Source organism: Morus notabilis, unplaced genomic scaffold (assembly GCF_000414095.1).
Source record: "Morus notabilis unplaced genomic scaffold, ASM41409v2 Scaffold1584, whole genome shotgun sequence".
Taxonomy (NCBI): domain Eukaryota; kingdom Viridiplantae; phylum Streptophyta; class Magnoliopsida; order Rosales; family Moraceae; genus Morus; species Morus notabilis.
This window is the reverse complement of record NW_010366918.1, coordinates 146654-162608: the sequence shown is the minus strand read 5'-3', so window position 1 is coordinate 162608 and position 15955 is coordinate 146654. Positions and strand designations below refer to the sequence as shown.

General features: G+C 38.2%; 2 protein-coding genes across 3 annotated transcripts in view; one reads left to right on the top strand and one right to left on the bottom strand.

Annotated features, from left to right (window-relative positions):
• Positions 1-15: 15 nt before the first annotated feature.
• On the top strand, positions 16-13433 carry LOC21391806 (protein DETOXIFICATION 46, chloroplastic). The gene is made up of 14 exons (XM_010111462.2): positions 16-536; positions 625-719; positions 1598-1706; positions 1836-1891; positions 2155-2210; positions 10710-10848; positions 10989-11126; positions 11214-11282; positions 11414-11524; positions 11650-11778; positions 12053-12130; positions 12509-12580; positions 12677-12739; positions 12909-13433. Exons 1-14 carry the CDS (start codon positions 71-73, stop codon positions 13008-13010), a joined length of 1683 nt encoding a protein of 560 aa, XP_010109764.2. The 5' UTR covers positions 16-70; the 3' UTR covers positions 13011-13433.
• A 510-nt stretch (positions 13434-13943) lies between these two features.
• Positions 13944-15955, bottom strand: part of LOC21391805 (guanine nucleotide-binding protein-like 3 homolog) — a 2434-nt gene continuing 422 nt past the window's right edge. Inside the window, exons 2-4 of one of the 2 annotated variants that reach the window (XM_024174328.1) lie at positions 15535-15955; positions 14486-14695; positions 13944-14355 (exon numbers count right to left, since the gene is read on the bottom strand). In XM_024174328.1, the coding sequence (XP_024030096.1) occupies positions 14290-14355; positions 14486-14695; positions 15535-15955 (697 nt within the window). In that variant the 3' untranslated portion in view covers positions 13944-14289. The remainder of the gene's footprint in view (positions 14356-14485; positions 14696-15534) is intronic. The other variant, XM_024174329.1, reaches the window with a different exon arrangement.

Below are 15955 nucleotides of genomic sequence, written 5' to 3'. Positions count from 1 at the left end.
TCTTTTTATTTCATTTCCATTTTCTGGGGCAGAGTTTTCTTTCTCTGCCCCATTTTACCGGAAAAGAAAAATGGCGGTCCAACTTCAACTTCCAGTCCTCCGAGTCCTAAACCCTAGGCTCAAGCTCAACTCCCGAACTCCGACCTCCTTCAACCTCAACAATCCAGCTCTGACTTTCTCGCCCAGTTTCTCGAGCACTCTTGGTCTGCGATTCTCCTCCCGACGGTGTCGCTTCGTCCCTGGCTGCGGCGGCGCCGGCCGAGAAAGTCTCGTCGATGATCGGAGATCTCTCGGCGAAGAAAATATCGATACTAATTATCCTCCGTCGACGGCGTTCGATGAGAGAAGTGAAGAAGAGGAAGGAATTGTGGAGGTGAAGAGAGAAGAGTTGGTGAGTCAAGGGATGTGGAGCCAGATGAAGGAGATCGCGATGTTCACCGGACCGCTCACGGGCCTTTGGATCTGCGGTCCGCTCATGAGTCTTATCGACACGGCGGTTATTGGACAAGGAAGCTCCCTTGAGCTTGCCGCTTTAGGTAATTGACTAATTCTTACGATTTTTTTTGGATTTTGATTCCTCAATTTTGAATTTGAGATATTAAAGAAGTGTTTGATCTTGTGCAGGGCCGGGAACGGTTTTGTGCGATAACTTGAGTTATGTGTTCATGTTTCTTTCGATTGCTACTTCCAATATGGTTGCCACTGCACTTGCCAAACGGGTTAGTTTCTCTTTTGGGTTTGGAACTAGTCTTGCCTTCATGATAGTTCAATCCTGGACTTACGAACTTAAATTTGTTTTGTGCGATAAAAATCATTTTCTTAAAGAATTGTATAACTTTATTGTCTAAGTAAAGTATTTTAATCATTGTTATCGTTCAATCTTAGATTTTGTTATTTCTATGAGGGTTCCAAGAAAATAACAAAATAATCAATTTTTAGTATTGTTTCAATTCTTTTGTTTAATAGAATTAAGTAAATTTAGGCCAAACCTTGTAAAGTGAGTTTTTAAATTTACATGGTTAGGCCTTAGTTCCACCTTTGCGTGGAACAATTCCATGGTTCGAGCTAAGTACATGCCGAACCACTGTGTTCATAGAAAGTTTGTAGTTTCACACGTCGCTCCTCTGCAGTCATAGAAAGTTAGTAGTTTTGCTCTTGAGTCCTGATCATGGTTTGCAGTGAATTCACAAGTTCACAACGTTGGTTGAGCTGGGATAGCAGATCAATCTTAAATGGGAAAAAATATTCTTCCTTGTTTATTGTCAATTATTTTCCTGATTGTTTCTGTATACCGTATATAAGATATTTCTACTGGACATGACTGGTTTCTTGAAGGTAAAATGAGAGATTATCTTAGTCCATTCACAAAGTTGTCAGTGTAAGTTAATAGAGATCATAGCTTCACCTGATGGGTACATGGGTTCGGAGTTTGTTAAGACATTGTTAACTCTTTTTTCAACGTTCTTTTGGATGTTTAGACCTTAGCACCACAATGCATTGTTGTGCTAGATTTTAACATATGACATTATAGATTTATATTTCAAATTTCTTTTCCATGTTGTGTGCTCCATTGTTTGACCATATATTATTGTTCCAGGATAAGAAAGAAGTGCAACATCACATATCTGTTTTGCTCTTTGTTGGATTGGCTTGTGGCTCCTTGATGCTCTTGTTTACAAGATTTTTTGGTCCATGGGCTCTGACTGGTAATAAAACTGGGTCATAGTTTCACTTGAGCGCTTGATTATGTTTGGTTAAGCGGTCATTAGCTGACTCTTTGATGTTCCCTAGGTAGGCAATCCAGTGACTGATAAATGAACTACTTTTGCTTTCAGCTTTTAGTGGGGCAAAGAATTCACATGTTGTACCTGCAGCAAACACCTATGCTCAGGTATTTTTACATTTTATTTGTCCATAATATCTTGTTTTTATGGTTCTGCATCTCAATATTTTCTTGTCCTTAGTAATTGAGAAGCCGTAAAACAATTCAGAACATCAGATTGACTGCACCACAGAGCAAATATTCCAATTTTCTTATCTTTGGTTGGCAGTCATTTTGAACACTGTGTACTTCACTGCTTTCATTTATGGCACACTCCTATGCATAATTTGTGTGGATGGCTTACAATTGAAGAGATTATTTTCTATTGGTAGATTCGAGGCTTGGCATGGCCCGCTGTTCTTGTTGGTTGGGTTTCTCAAAGTGCAAGGTTATTTATCTCTTCCCGGCATAAGTTTCAAAAAAAGATAATTATTATGATTGACAATTCAAATAATAGAAGTTTGAGAAAACATTTCTGTTACGTTCTCGAGTTATGGATCGGGTCACTGGACGATTCACGGGAAAATCCACTGCGGTTGATGGAGCCCTTCCTTTGTTGCGATTCTTGCGACAAGAAGAACCTATGGTGAATAATATTTGGAACTCGTCGAAGGGAGCTCCTAACCTTAGACTCGTTGGAAAGAGAGAGTCTTAAACCTCTGTAATTAGAACAAAATTCTTCTCTGTTTCTATTACTCCAAATTCGTCCCCCTTAAATAGAGGTTACATAGGAAATTACTCTTATAGAAAATAGGAAATAGAAAACTAGAAAATAGGAAATTACTCCTATAGAAAATAGGAAACTAGAATACTTACTAAAAATAGACTCTCCTAATTAGGATACTACTAAAAATAAGATTATTCTTTGGCTTCTTTCCCATTCTTAGTGCTTGACTTGTGTACCACGTCTCCTATATGCCTTGCCCACAAAGGCATCTGTAACATTACTCCCCTCCCAGAGAAAGAGCTTGTCCGCAAGCTCGAAAGTTGGATAAGTAGTGCGAAAATGAGCAACATCTTAGCATCTGCTGAAGTGAAGCCAGCCCAGTGAACTAGGATTTCCCAATTGCCACGATTGAGGCACGAGCGAATAATGGAACTAGGAACAGAAATGATTCGGCCATCCTCCATAGGCGGTAGAGGAGATGGAACAGCTGGAGCTTCCCCTTGAAAGGCCTTGAGCAAGGAAACATGAAAGACATCATGGATTTTACTATCAGAAGGTAACTCCAATTGATATGCAACCTGCCCTACCTTGCGCAACACTCTAAAAGGCCCATAAAACTTGGGAGAAAGCTTATAATTAAGCGTTCGGGACAGTGACTTTTGCTGATGTGGATGTAATAGTAACCAAACAAGTGAAGCAGGAGCATATTCTACGTTGCGATGGCCTTTATCATAGTACTCCTTCATGCGGTGCTGAGCTTGTTGAAGTCTAGAGCGAACGTCTTGCAAAGTCGAATCCCGGTCAAGCAAGGCTTGATCTACCGCGTCAACTCGAGAAGAACCAGCCACATAGGATAATAATTGGGGTGGATCCCGTCCATAGACAACCTTGAAAGGAGATGTGTGAAGAGCAGTATGAAAGGATGTGTTATAACAATATTCAGCCCAAGGGATCCAATCCATCCACCTCTTAGGCCGATCACCTACAAAACAACGTAAGTACATTTCAATTGTTCGATTTACCACCTCCGTTTGGCCATCAATTTGCGGATGATAGGTCGAAGAAAAAGACAATTTTGTCCCACACAATCGAAAAAGCTCCTTCCAAAAATTACTTGTGAAGACAACATCCCGATCGGAAACTATAGATTCAGGTAAACTGTGCAATCGTACCACCTGCTCAAAGAAGACGTTGGCCACACTAGTAGCCGTATACGGATGTGCCATGGGTAGAAAGTGGGCATATTTCGAAAACCGGTCAACCACCACAAATAAGACTGTTTTGCCCCATGATTTTGGCAGTCCATCAATGAAATCCATTGAAATGTCAGCCTAAACTTGTGTAGGAAGTTGGAGGGGCTGAAGTAAACCCACGGGCCTCAAATGCTTAGCCTTGTTGCGCTGACACCCGGGACAAGCTGCCGCATAATCACCAATTGCCGACTTCATGCCCTGCCAGAAAAAATCCTTGCACACCCTTTGTAAAGTTTTCTGGACACCTTTATGGGTACTATCATGGAAACCTGACAATACAGAAGAAATTAAGGGAGAGGTTGGTGATAAATAAATTCGGCCTTTATGGAAAATGAGCCCATCATGCAGCGACCAAGTATCACTCAATTCCCCACGTTCCACTTGAGCTTGCAGCTCTTGGAGAGATGTGTTCTAAATTTCGGCCCTTATATCATCATCAAACAATAACACCCGAGGTTGGGTAATGGCACACATTAGGCCCTCATCATCCTCTTGACGTGATAACGCGTCCGCAGCTCAGTTTAGATACCCCGCCTTGTACTCCACACGAAAATCAAACCCCATGAGCTTGCTTATCCAATGTTGTTGCGGAGAAGTTGTGAGTCGTTGTTCCTACAAATACTTCAAGCTATAGTGGTCGGTTCGAATAAGGAAAGGTCTGCCCCATAAATAAGGGCGCCAATGCTGCACTGCCTTTGCCAACCCAATCAATTCTCTCTCATAGGCGGGAAGTTTGAAGTGTCTAGCAGCTATTTTGCGGCTGAAAAAAGCAATGGAATGCCCATGTTGTTGGAGGACAACACCAATACCGCTTCCGGAGGCATCACATTCCACGACAAACTCATCTTCAAAATTAGGTAGCTGCAAAATTGGGGCAGCAGCAAGGGCTTGTTTAAGTGCATTAAAAGAAGCCAATGCCTCATCAGTCCATTGGCAGGAATTTTGTTTGAGCATACTAGTCAAAGGAGTTGCAATTTGACCATATTCCCGAATGAACTTGCGATAGTAACCTACCAATCCCAAGAATCCTCATAGAGCATTAACGGATTGCGGTTGAGGCCAATCGGAAACTGCCTGAATCTTACTTGTATCCAGCGAGACCCCTGCAGTAGACACAACATGACCGAGATATACTACTTGGGGTTCCCCAAAGGAGCATTTGGATTTCTTCAAACAAAGATGGTGAGCACGCAACAATTCAAATACCACTCTAACATGGAGTAAGTGATCATCCCATGTCTTACTATAAATCAAAATATCATCAAAGAATACAAGGACAAACTGGCACAAGTGTTTTTGGAATACCTCATTCATAAGGGCCTGAAAGGTTGACGGTACATTGGTCAGCCCAAATGGCATCACTAGAAACTCAAAGTGGCCATGGTGGGTTCGAAAGGTTGTTTTCTCAATGTCGGCCGGGTCCATGCGAACTTGATGGTATCCTAATCGAAGATCTAGTTTGGTGAAGTATTTGGACCCATCTAGCTCATCTAACAGCTCCTCCACCAGTGGTATTGGAAATTTATCCTTGACGTTTTAGCATTAAGCCCCCTGTAATCAACACAAAAGCGCCATGTTCTGTCGTGCTTACGAACCAGCAACACCGATGAAGAAAAGGGTGACCTGCTAGGCCGAATAATTCCTTGCTGGAGCATTTGTTCACGTTGCTTCCTTATCTCATCTTTTTGTAGGTGTGGATATCTATAGGGACGAACGACCACTGGAGCGGAATCTGGCTGTAAACAGATGCGGTGATCACAATTCTGAAGAGGAGGTAGCTCGGATGGCTCTTGAAATAAATCACTAAACTCATCCAATAATTGATCCAATTTGCGGCGGCTCCGTTGTTTCCTGTAGTAAGTGAACTCGAACCTTATTGGAATTCTGGTGCCCTTGAAGAGTGATAGTTGTTCCACCCGACGCGAAGCTCATAGTGAGAGACAAAATCCCATATCAAATCCAAAGTTTGGAGCCATTTAATTCCTAAAACAATATCAAATCCATCCAAAGGAATAACAAGGAAGTCAGCAATAAAAGTGTTATTACCAACTTTAAATGGCAGCGTTTGGCATATTCCCTTGCTAAAAACCTTCTTTGTTGGCCACCGATATACTTAAACCAGATTGAGGTTGGACCTTCACTCCGAGGCGTTGGGCTGTTGTCACACTAATGAAATTTTGAGTGCTTCCTGAATCCACTAACCCCAATACAAGATGTCCCTCCATTATTGCTTGCAATTGCATAGTTCGAGCATTTTGTTGGCCCGTGATCGCATGCAAGGATATTTCAGGTTATTGTAACAACCCCTCACAGACCGTCACAGTTATCTTAACTTTCAAACATTTACCTCTAAAAAAATGCGGAAAATAGTTAAGCTTAAAACACTTTACTTTGAATGATTTGAAGAAATCTTAAATTTTTTTTACATATTATAACTTTAAAAATTTTAAACCTCATCAAAGAAAAGTAATCTTTAGGTTCAACTCATTTATAAAAATCCATACCGTAAAATAAACTAAAAAAAAGATCTTAAGTATTCTTCAAATTAAAACCACAATAAACCAAAGTTTCAAAACAATAAAAATATAAATTTAAAAACTTTGTTTAACATTAAGCACTTTCATTCAATGATTGTTTCTCCTGTTTTCCTATCACGCACCGCTCGCATTTGTTCCAAGATTCTCCATGGCAACATCTTATCCTTTAGATTGTCTGTAACATGAAATAACTTATATAAGCAAGGGCTTAGTAAGACACTTAATTCTCACAAATTTAAATGAACATTTTTATTCATCAACAATAAACATCATCATGAGAATAATTATTTTTGAACATGTTTAAACTTTAAAATTCATCATATATTGGGTCCGACGTTGTACCATCATAGCGCGTTAGCCACGGAAAGCATGGGGTAGCAAATCTTATACCCAATCTTGGCAATAAGACCGCTCACCGGTCACCATCAAGGGTGTACAACGCCATTTAAAAACATAAAAATACATATATGCATTTTTCTTCAAACGTCATCATATAAAATATTAAAGGTGTCATAACATCATCATAAACATCAAAATCATATGCTTCTCAATTTTTCAATTCATGTTGCAGGTGAGAGTGTACTTACATGAGCACCTTACTTAACCTTTTAAAATTTCACAACGGTGACGCGACGAATGAGGTCCTCGGATGCTCGTCTCTAGAACCGTTCATGCCATAAATCATGAATAAGATTACTAAAAAGCCTTAATAACTCATAAAAAACATTGATCACCTTAAAACATCATCTAATATACCATTCTCACCATTCATTAACATCAAGACATAAAAATTCCCAATAATTACACCAATTTTCCAAATCTTACAAAAACTAACAGCCTGACCTTTATCTCTTTAAAAATTCATAACAAATCATAGAAAACTCAAAACGATCTGAAATTGGTGCCAAATGAAAATAGACATTAAGATCTTTCCAACAACACCTTATTTGTTAAAAACGGAGTTCGTTTGGTCCCTCAAACACTGTTTTAAACTCAGATCATATTAGCTGAAAAATTCCAGCACAGTAAACTCCGAAAATACCAAAATAAATTCATTAAAGATAAAATCAATTCCAACCCTATGTATACTTTAACCGGCCCTAAGACATGTTCCTAAAACATTCAAATTACACATTCTATAAAAATTCTCATGGCAAAGCGAACTAGAAACATCAATATGACCATCAAAATTCACATAGCAACACGAATCCAAAAATAATATGCTAACTCATGTTTCTATGAAATCACAATTTATAACATAAAAAGGAAACAACAATATAAGAAAATAACATAATTCCTAACATGCATCTCTAGAATTTATCAAATTATGAAGACACCAAAATACTCAAAACAATAACCGTGTCATACATGATTATCCCAAAAATAAAACATACGGCCATGAACATTAAAACCTCACCTAAATCACATATATCATCCCTCAATCTTCAACCAAAGTAAGTTATTCATTATCTCCTTAAATTAGCACCCAACACCAAAGAAAATCACCTAATAACCATGAATACTAAATTAGATATGGAACATACCTTGAAATCTTCTTGATTGTGGCTTAGAAGAACCAAAGGTTTACAAAAAGGGGTTAGAATAATGGAGGTTTGATGGCTGGTCTTGGAGGCTCTCTATTGTGGTGTTCTTGGACGTGAAAGAAAGAAGAAGAAAGAGGGGAAGAGAGAGTAAGAGCTTGAAAATGTTTATTAGCTCATAAATCATATAAAATTAAATGGGATTAATATTAATTGGGGATTAATTTTGTGATTAAATCACTCCTTAACAGCTGGGGGAATGGCTGTCATTAGGGTGTAAAATCGTGTGGAAGGCAAATAAAAGAGTTAGGTCAGCTTCTAGAATTTCCGTTCTTGTTCGCGTGCAGTAACCTGGTCGGAGACAGCTGGATATCCGGATGGTATACTGGCCATATCTTCTTATTCCGATGTCCGGCTTGCGCAAATGAGAAGGCGTTGGAAAGCTTATGAAAGGCTCTATAGTTTTGTATAAACTAATGGAGTAATTTCATAATTTTAAAGGTCCAAAATAGAGTTGGAAATTAATATCATGGAAATAGTTCTTTTGTCTAAAAAGAAAAATCAAGGAAAAACTTAGAATTTTCCTAAGACAATTAGGCCTTGTTCATTTCACCGATTCGAGTTTAGAATTCGAGTTTTGTTACAGTAAAAAACTCTCAGAAATAGTCACATATAACTTTTTTGCTACAGTAAAAAGCTCTCACATAAAGTCACATCTCAACTCGAATTAAAAACTCAAATCAGCGAACTAAACGGGCCCTTAATTCCATGCATTATAACATGAAGTACATCATATCATGAACATATATACATTTATCAAATCATAAATAAAAAAATGAACACATATAGTATTTCTATAAAATGGCATGAATTTTTTCTTAGCACCTCGAGTTCTCGTCGCGTTCACCTGTAAAATATAACTCAACGTGATGTTAGAATTAATTAATTATAATACCATAACATTATTCAAATTAATTCCTAATGTTTATTTCTAGGAATTTTATCAGTTAGAAAAATGGGTGTTACACTTATTCTCGTCTTGTTCCAGCATCATGTCTTCATGATACTCTACCTCCAGCCAAAATAATTTTTTACATTGGTGCCCGAATGAATATGGTTCGTCACAATTGTAACAGAGACCTTTAGCTCTTTGATCTATCATCTCCCCACGAGTCAACTTATTAATAAAAGGAGGGGTCGTACTACTTGGACTTGATCCTACCACCGTCACCCCCGCCTTGCCCGAAACTGCTTTTAGCAGCGGAAAAGGGAACCGGTGTTGCTATGTGGTTTCTTTTAGTGTTCGAGCCCATGTGTTGCCAAGGTCCTCTGCGCATGCTTGCCACTTTTGCTAGCTGCTGATTCTTCTCGAAGGCCCGTGCCAAATTCATTGCCTGTACAAGGTTTGGGGGATTTTGCATCTCCGCATCAAGCCTAATTGAGTCTGTTAATCCTACAGTAAACAAGTCTACTTGCTGATCCACTCATACTGTATTAGCACGTGCCAACAGCCCTTGGAATCGGCGTTGATAATCCTCCACCGTTCCTGTTTGTTTCAAATTAACCAATTCTCCTAAAGGGTTACCGTGTAGTGGTGGGCCAAATCTCAAAGTGCAGTATTCCTTGAATGCCCTTCACGTGATATTCGATTCCTCCTGCTCGATTTGATAATACCATAATTGCGCCTCACCCAACATGTGAAAAGCTGCCAAACCAACCTTGTCTAATTCCGCTGTCCGCTGATTGGAAAAGAACTTCTTGCATCTGTGTAACTATATTAACCTGTCCTCTTATCCACCAAAGGTTGGAAAATCAAGCTTTGTGTACCACGGCACCACTCCCATCCCTGTTGGTGATTCTGATCGATTTTCCGTTCTGTAGTGGTGGTTCCCGTAACGGTTGCTGCTGCTCGTACCTCCATCGGACTCCTTGCTGCGGTTTCGGTTGGAACTCATGAGAAGTTCCTGCAGTTGTTGCGACAGTTGTTGCAACTGATTTCCCAATTGAGACTCGGTTTGTGCGACTCTTGCTTCCTTCCGGGACTCGGCTTCTGCCATTCTTGTTTCGTTGATTTCCTACATCTCCTGTAACAGAGCCCTCAACTCGTCCTTTGTGTTGGAATCACTCATAGTGTTTGGCTCTGATACCAAGTTGTTACGTTCTCGAGTTATGGATCGGGTCACTGGACGATTCACGGGATAATCCACTGCGGTTGATGGAGCCCTTCCTTTGTTGCAATTCTTGCCATGAGAAGAATCTATGGTGAATAATATTTGGAACTCGTCGAAGGGAGCTCCTAACCTTAGACTCGTTGGAAAGAGAGTCTTAAACCTCTGTAATTAGAACAAAATTCTTCTCTGTTTTTATTACTCCAAATTCGTCCCCTTAAATAGAGGTTACATAGGAAATTACTCTTATAGAAAATAGGAAATAGGAACCTAGAAAATAGGAAATTACTCCAATAGAAAATAGGAAACTAGAATACTTGCTAAAAATAGACTTGCCTAATTAGGATACTACTAAAAATAAGATTATTCTTTGGCTTCTTTCCCATTCTTAGCGCTTGACTTGTGTACCACATCTCTCATATGCCTTGCCCACAAAGGCATCCGTAACAATTTCAGTCTCTCTTTGAAGTCACTCTACTTGATAAAGTGTCATAGAAGCCTTAAGGTTTTTTCTCTTTTTAGTTCTGCAAATTAGAATATATTGTTGAGAAGAAATTTCAGGCAAGGAATGATTTTAATTAGAAACGTGTTAGGAATCAGCATCTTGATCTCAGTAAAAATTATTAACAGTTATTTTTTAATGATGTCCTTAGATTTGTGAACACTTGTAAGTTGAAACTCGGATGAGTTTGTATTGTTATGTTTTTATTCTTCTTCCCAGTCTTGGCATGAAAGATTCTTGGGGACCTCTGAAGGCTTTGGCTGCGGCCAGCGTTATAAATGGCGTTGGTGATATAGCCCTATGCATCTTTCTGGGTTACGGCATTGCTGGTGCGGCATGGGCTACGATGGTATCACAGGTATGCTGGAGAAACATGTTGCTCATATACAATTAGATGTTTAATCTTTTATCTCGTTCTTGTCATTGTATACTAGGAATGTGCTCCATTCAGTACTTGGTTTGTTTTCTTCAGCATGGCCACTAACAAGGTAATTTTAGGTTGTTGCAGCATATATGATGATTGAAGCTCTAAACAAGAAAGGATATAATGCATATGCCATCTCCATTCCCTCTCCCAAAGAGCTTTTGGATATAGTTGCGCTTGCTGCTCCAGTGTTTGTGACAATGATGGCCAAGGTTACATATTGTTCTGACCCATTGCTGTGTCTGATCTCTTTTTTTGTTATTTTCGACAAATCTAATGTACTTTTTTTAATTTCTTAGGTGGCTTTCTACACTATCCTTGTATATTTTGCTACATCCTTGGGCACAATCACCATGGCTGCTCATCAGGTTGTTTTCTTTTACATGAGTATTATTATTCCCCAGTTAGCTCTTATTTTTTCTTATAAAAAAAAAAAATAGCTCTTTTTTCTGTATAACACCATCACCATTTGCAGTGCTGACTTGACAATTTTCTGTAGGTCATGATTCAAACGTTCTGCATGTGCACTGTTTGGGGTGAACCTCTTTCTCAAACTGCACAATCATTTATGCCTGAGTTGTTATATGGAGTCAAACGTAGTTTGGAAAAGGTCTGTGATGCTTTGTAGATGTCTAACTGCCAAAAGTCTATCTGGATTTTGTTATTTCAGTTGTTGAAAGAAAAAAGAAAATTATATTTGTTCAAACATTCTCACAATTTTAAGATATCTAACAGGCAAGAATGCTGCTAAAATCACTCGTCATCATCGGAGTCATAGTTGGATTAGTTTTAGGAATTGTTGGAACATCCATTCCCTGGTTGTTTCCGAAGATCTTTACACGTGATCAGATGGTCATACAAGAGGTTCGGGCTTTTCCTCATGAATATTCCTCTTTTCACAATTGTTTCCAAAATCTTGATTGGTGTTTTTTTATTTTATTACTACTACTACTAATTAAAAATAAAATAAAATTCCATGTCGAGTTCTGATGCTCTGTTTTAATCATCACCCTGCCTTTACTTCTGCTGTTTCTTTAACTCTTCTTGTTCATGTGAATAACTGTACTGTTTATTATGCCTCTCTAGTTGAAATGCTTTTGAATTTCTTACACTTGGTATTTCGTTATAATCTTTGCAGATGCACAAAATTTTAGTACCATACTTTTTGGCTTTATCTGTGACACCCCCAACTCACAGCCTTGAGGGAACATTGCTGGTGCGGTTTTCTCTCTGTTTTTTTTAAGACTATTTTTCTTTCGGAGCTTATCTTTTCATCTGTCATTACATTTTCTCTGGAAGATTGACAAGAAACTCATTTGGGATTCTTCTCGTTACTGTTGCTCATTGGAATTCTGCTTCATTATGTTCTTTAAGTTTATGCCAAGGCTAAGCACCGTAATGCATATCGTAGGATTTTAAGGTTATGCCCATTAGTGTGAAGTCAAACAGATAATCTTTTCAAAAATAGAAAATAAATAGCGCCAGATTCATTTTTCGTTCACTGGTCAGTTATTTGATTGCACACTAGAGCACCCTTCTACACAAGAACATGCACAAACTTTATAATCTTGATATCTGTTTGTATCTTTTGCAGGCTGGACGAGACTTAAAGTTTATTAGTATGTCAATGAGCGGCTGCTTTACCTTTGGGGCACTTTTACTAACGGTAGAATAATCTAATCCCTTTGTCTTAAGATCTGTTGTATTAAGTATCTGCCTCGAGTTAATGAGTAAAACTACCCTCATGTTTTCTTATTATCAGATTGCTAGCAGCAAAGGATTTGGTTTGGCAGGCTGCTGGAGCGCACTTGCAGTATTTCAGTGGGTAAGATCTGAATCCCACCAAAACCTGCAATTTTCTGCTTTCGTTCAGTTTACGCCTGTAAATTCCATTGGAAATTTAACTCAGTTTTTTTTTTTTTTTTTTTTTTTATTTTGTTTTTCTTCCCCTCTGTTTTTTTTTTTTTTTTTTTTTTTTTTTTTTAATGTTTTAGACCCGGTTTTTTCTCGCTCTTCAACGCCTTTTATCTCCCGAAGGCATTCTATACAGAGAAGATTCATCCAGCGATGAACTGGAAAAACTAAAAGCTGTTTAGTTTAAAGATTATTTGAGCGGTTGCTGCGATGATGGGTGATACCACCTTGAGACAGATCGAAGATCATTATTTGTTAATTGTGGTGCTTGGTTTTAATTTGGCGTGTTGTTTTACATGCCCAATTGGCCAAAGATAAGGTCGTTGTCGCCATTTTTTCATGCAAGGCACTGCATCTAGACGTCCCTAGTAATTCTACACACCTGGTATTTGTTTAGATCAATGATTATTGTAATTGTAATGCAACTGATAAATACATGATTATATCCCAATTTATAGCAAAATTTATGCAGTTACCAGCCTTCAAGTTTCTTGTATGCCCTATGTTATAGTTTCTGTTCTTTGTAGTTTTTTGTCAGACGTACGCCGTGAAACAGAATTAAACATAGCTGGTCTCTGTATTGCTTATACGACGTGAGATTAACAGCCAGACTTTAATTAAGGTCAAAGAATGACCTTTAATTTTTTTTAAATTTTTTTTTATCTTTGGCATTGATGCACCTTTAATTTATTGATTTTTTGGCAATTTGTAGTCTGAACTTTTAATTTTTGATGCGGACTTTAAATTTGTAAATTTTTTTGTAATTGTGATCCAATAAATAGCCAACGGATATAAATTAATGAATGGAATTCCCAAGACTTTTGCACAAGGTGCAACTGAAAATTTATGGTTGGTATGTTAAATCTTTAACTTTTTAATTTTGATATTTGATTCTCTAATTACCATTTATAAATTGCCACCAATTATCTGTTGAATTGTAATGCGAAGGATTATCAAATTCAGGATTCTAAAATGTCATAAGAATTGAGAATTCAGCTTACAAATAAAAGTAATAATAATAATAAAATGCATCAGTAAAACTAATAATGAAATGCATCGGTAAAACTTCTAAAAAATTGCTATTTAACGGTCAGACTAGTTACTCTTATGTTAAGATGAAGGTGAAAGAATGCCTTTGAAAAAAAAAAAGGCAAAAGGTGAGTAAAACGTGGACAAACTCTAGAAATTGACAAGTTTTGTTTCTGGTCTTACCGAGACGATAGTAAGAGAAACAGCATATGCAGAATTTATCATTGCCATGTGAAGAAACAAAACAATACCAGAAAAGAACTTCCCCCTATATGTCAACTAATCTTTAGAGTTTGATTGTGTAACCAAAGCCAACATTCACGAGTCACTTAGGGGAGGTTCTCTCTCTCTCTCTCTAGAACAGAATACTAGGAGATGGCTTCAACGGTATCATTACAGCTCATTACAGTATCATTGTAACTTTAACGGCACCTAAACCCTGCTACTTCCTCGTCTACCACGACCAGACAATCTCGGTCTTGCTCCTTTTGTCTGAAACTTCCAAAAGATTACGTGAGGTTCAGTTCAAAGGTTCATGGTAAAATTTATGCAAATGCACAAGGGGAAACAGAGAAAAAAACACAAGCAATCACAACAAAAGGGAGTTTCATCTCCTTGGTTTCTTTACCGGAAATGCAGGTCTTGCTCTGAGTTGTTTCCTCCTCATTAAAATCTTCTGAAACTGCTGCTTTTTCTCCTCTGCTTTCAACTTGGTGAGGCTGGGCCGGTAAATAATCACTGTTCTGCCAATTTTACCAACAACCACAGAACCAGTCAGTTCCTCCAATTGCTTCACCACATCATCTAGCTCCCCTGGACACGTCCTGTGTATTTTAATCTGCTCACACCATTTGAATTGAAAATTCAGGTTAACTTTCAGTTCGAACGCGTTTCATTATTTACCAAGCAAAACTAGTATAAGTACAGTACATTTTGCATTTAAAGAATACAGACACATCACTTAAATAAGAAAACGAAAATGCACACAAGAATTGTCTTCAAAATCCAGTCATAACAGAACCTCTAGCAATTTGAGCCAAAAAAGACAACTTGGAGCAAACCCAAATTGAGATTCAGAATGTAAAGGGATGCACTCAAGTCTAGTTGTATCATCTACATGTATATTACAAAGGATCACAAACAAAACTAATTTGAATTTCCTCAGGAATGCCAAGTTCCAACGAATCTTACGCTAATTAGAATCAGAATTCAACATGCCCCTTTAACTGTGACATTAAGAACTCCGCCTAATTGGCAGGAAAACTGTATCTTGGTCTAATTTCATTCCTCAAGGAAATTTATATGAATATATGAACAAGCTCTCAAGTCATATTCGCCATAAGACAACACAAAATTCAACATGCACTTCACTTTTCAGTTTTCATTCCTACCTCATGAATTAACTAAAAGTAAGCCCGCGTAAAAGGACGATATTGACGGGCATCAGGAATTTTAATCCTATATTCAAAAATAGTTACAAAAATACATAACCGCGTTAATCTACTTGTTTATGGTTATTTATTTTTCTGCACAATATTTATATTAGCAATACCAGGCTAACGTTTGAATATTTTCAAAAAACCACGAGGACTTTCGTCAAGCACTTGGAGTGCAACAACAACAAACCTGAAGATAAAAAACCCAAGAACAAAAAACATGTTTTAGTGACGAAAATACCTTAAGAAGCTCATTGGATTCGAGGGTCTCAACGAAAGAAGTTGCGACATTAGAAGTGACACCGGACTTTCCGACCAACTGGGACTTGAGCTTCTTCCCCAGACTATGCGCGTAGGACGCCAATTCCTTCTTCTCCTTCACCGTAAGGCTCGGCAGCTGCATCCCAGTTGTCTTCACACGCAAAGAATGCAGACCCACATTATCCATTTTCTCACTCTCCTTTTCACCGCCATTTTCTTCTTCTTCATCAAAATCCTCAATCATTTTAACTTCTCGGGCTTCACTATCATCATCATCATCATACTCATCTTCATCTTCTGCTTCTTCTTCTTCTTCTTCTTCTTCTTCTAGTTCTGCTTCGTTTTCTACCGATAACGAAGCGTTAATGGGTGGAATAAGGCTTTTAGAGAGAGAAAGAGTG

Excerpts from the sequence above, each read along its gene's own strand:
- LOC21391806 (XM_010111462.2), top strand. The coding sequence starts at position 71 with ATGGCGGTCCAACTTCAACTTCCAGTCCTCCGAGTCCTAAACCCTAGG. Across the intron at positions 11,127-11,213 it reads TTGTGACAATGATGGCCAAG|GTGGCTTTCTACACTATCCT; the intron begins GTTACATATTGT and ends TTAATTTCTTAG. Across the intron at positions 11,283-11,413 it reads TCACCATGGCTGCTCATCAG|GTCATGATTCAAACGTTCTG; the intron begins GTTGTTTTCTTT and ends AATTTTCTGTAG.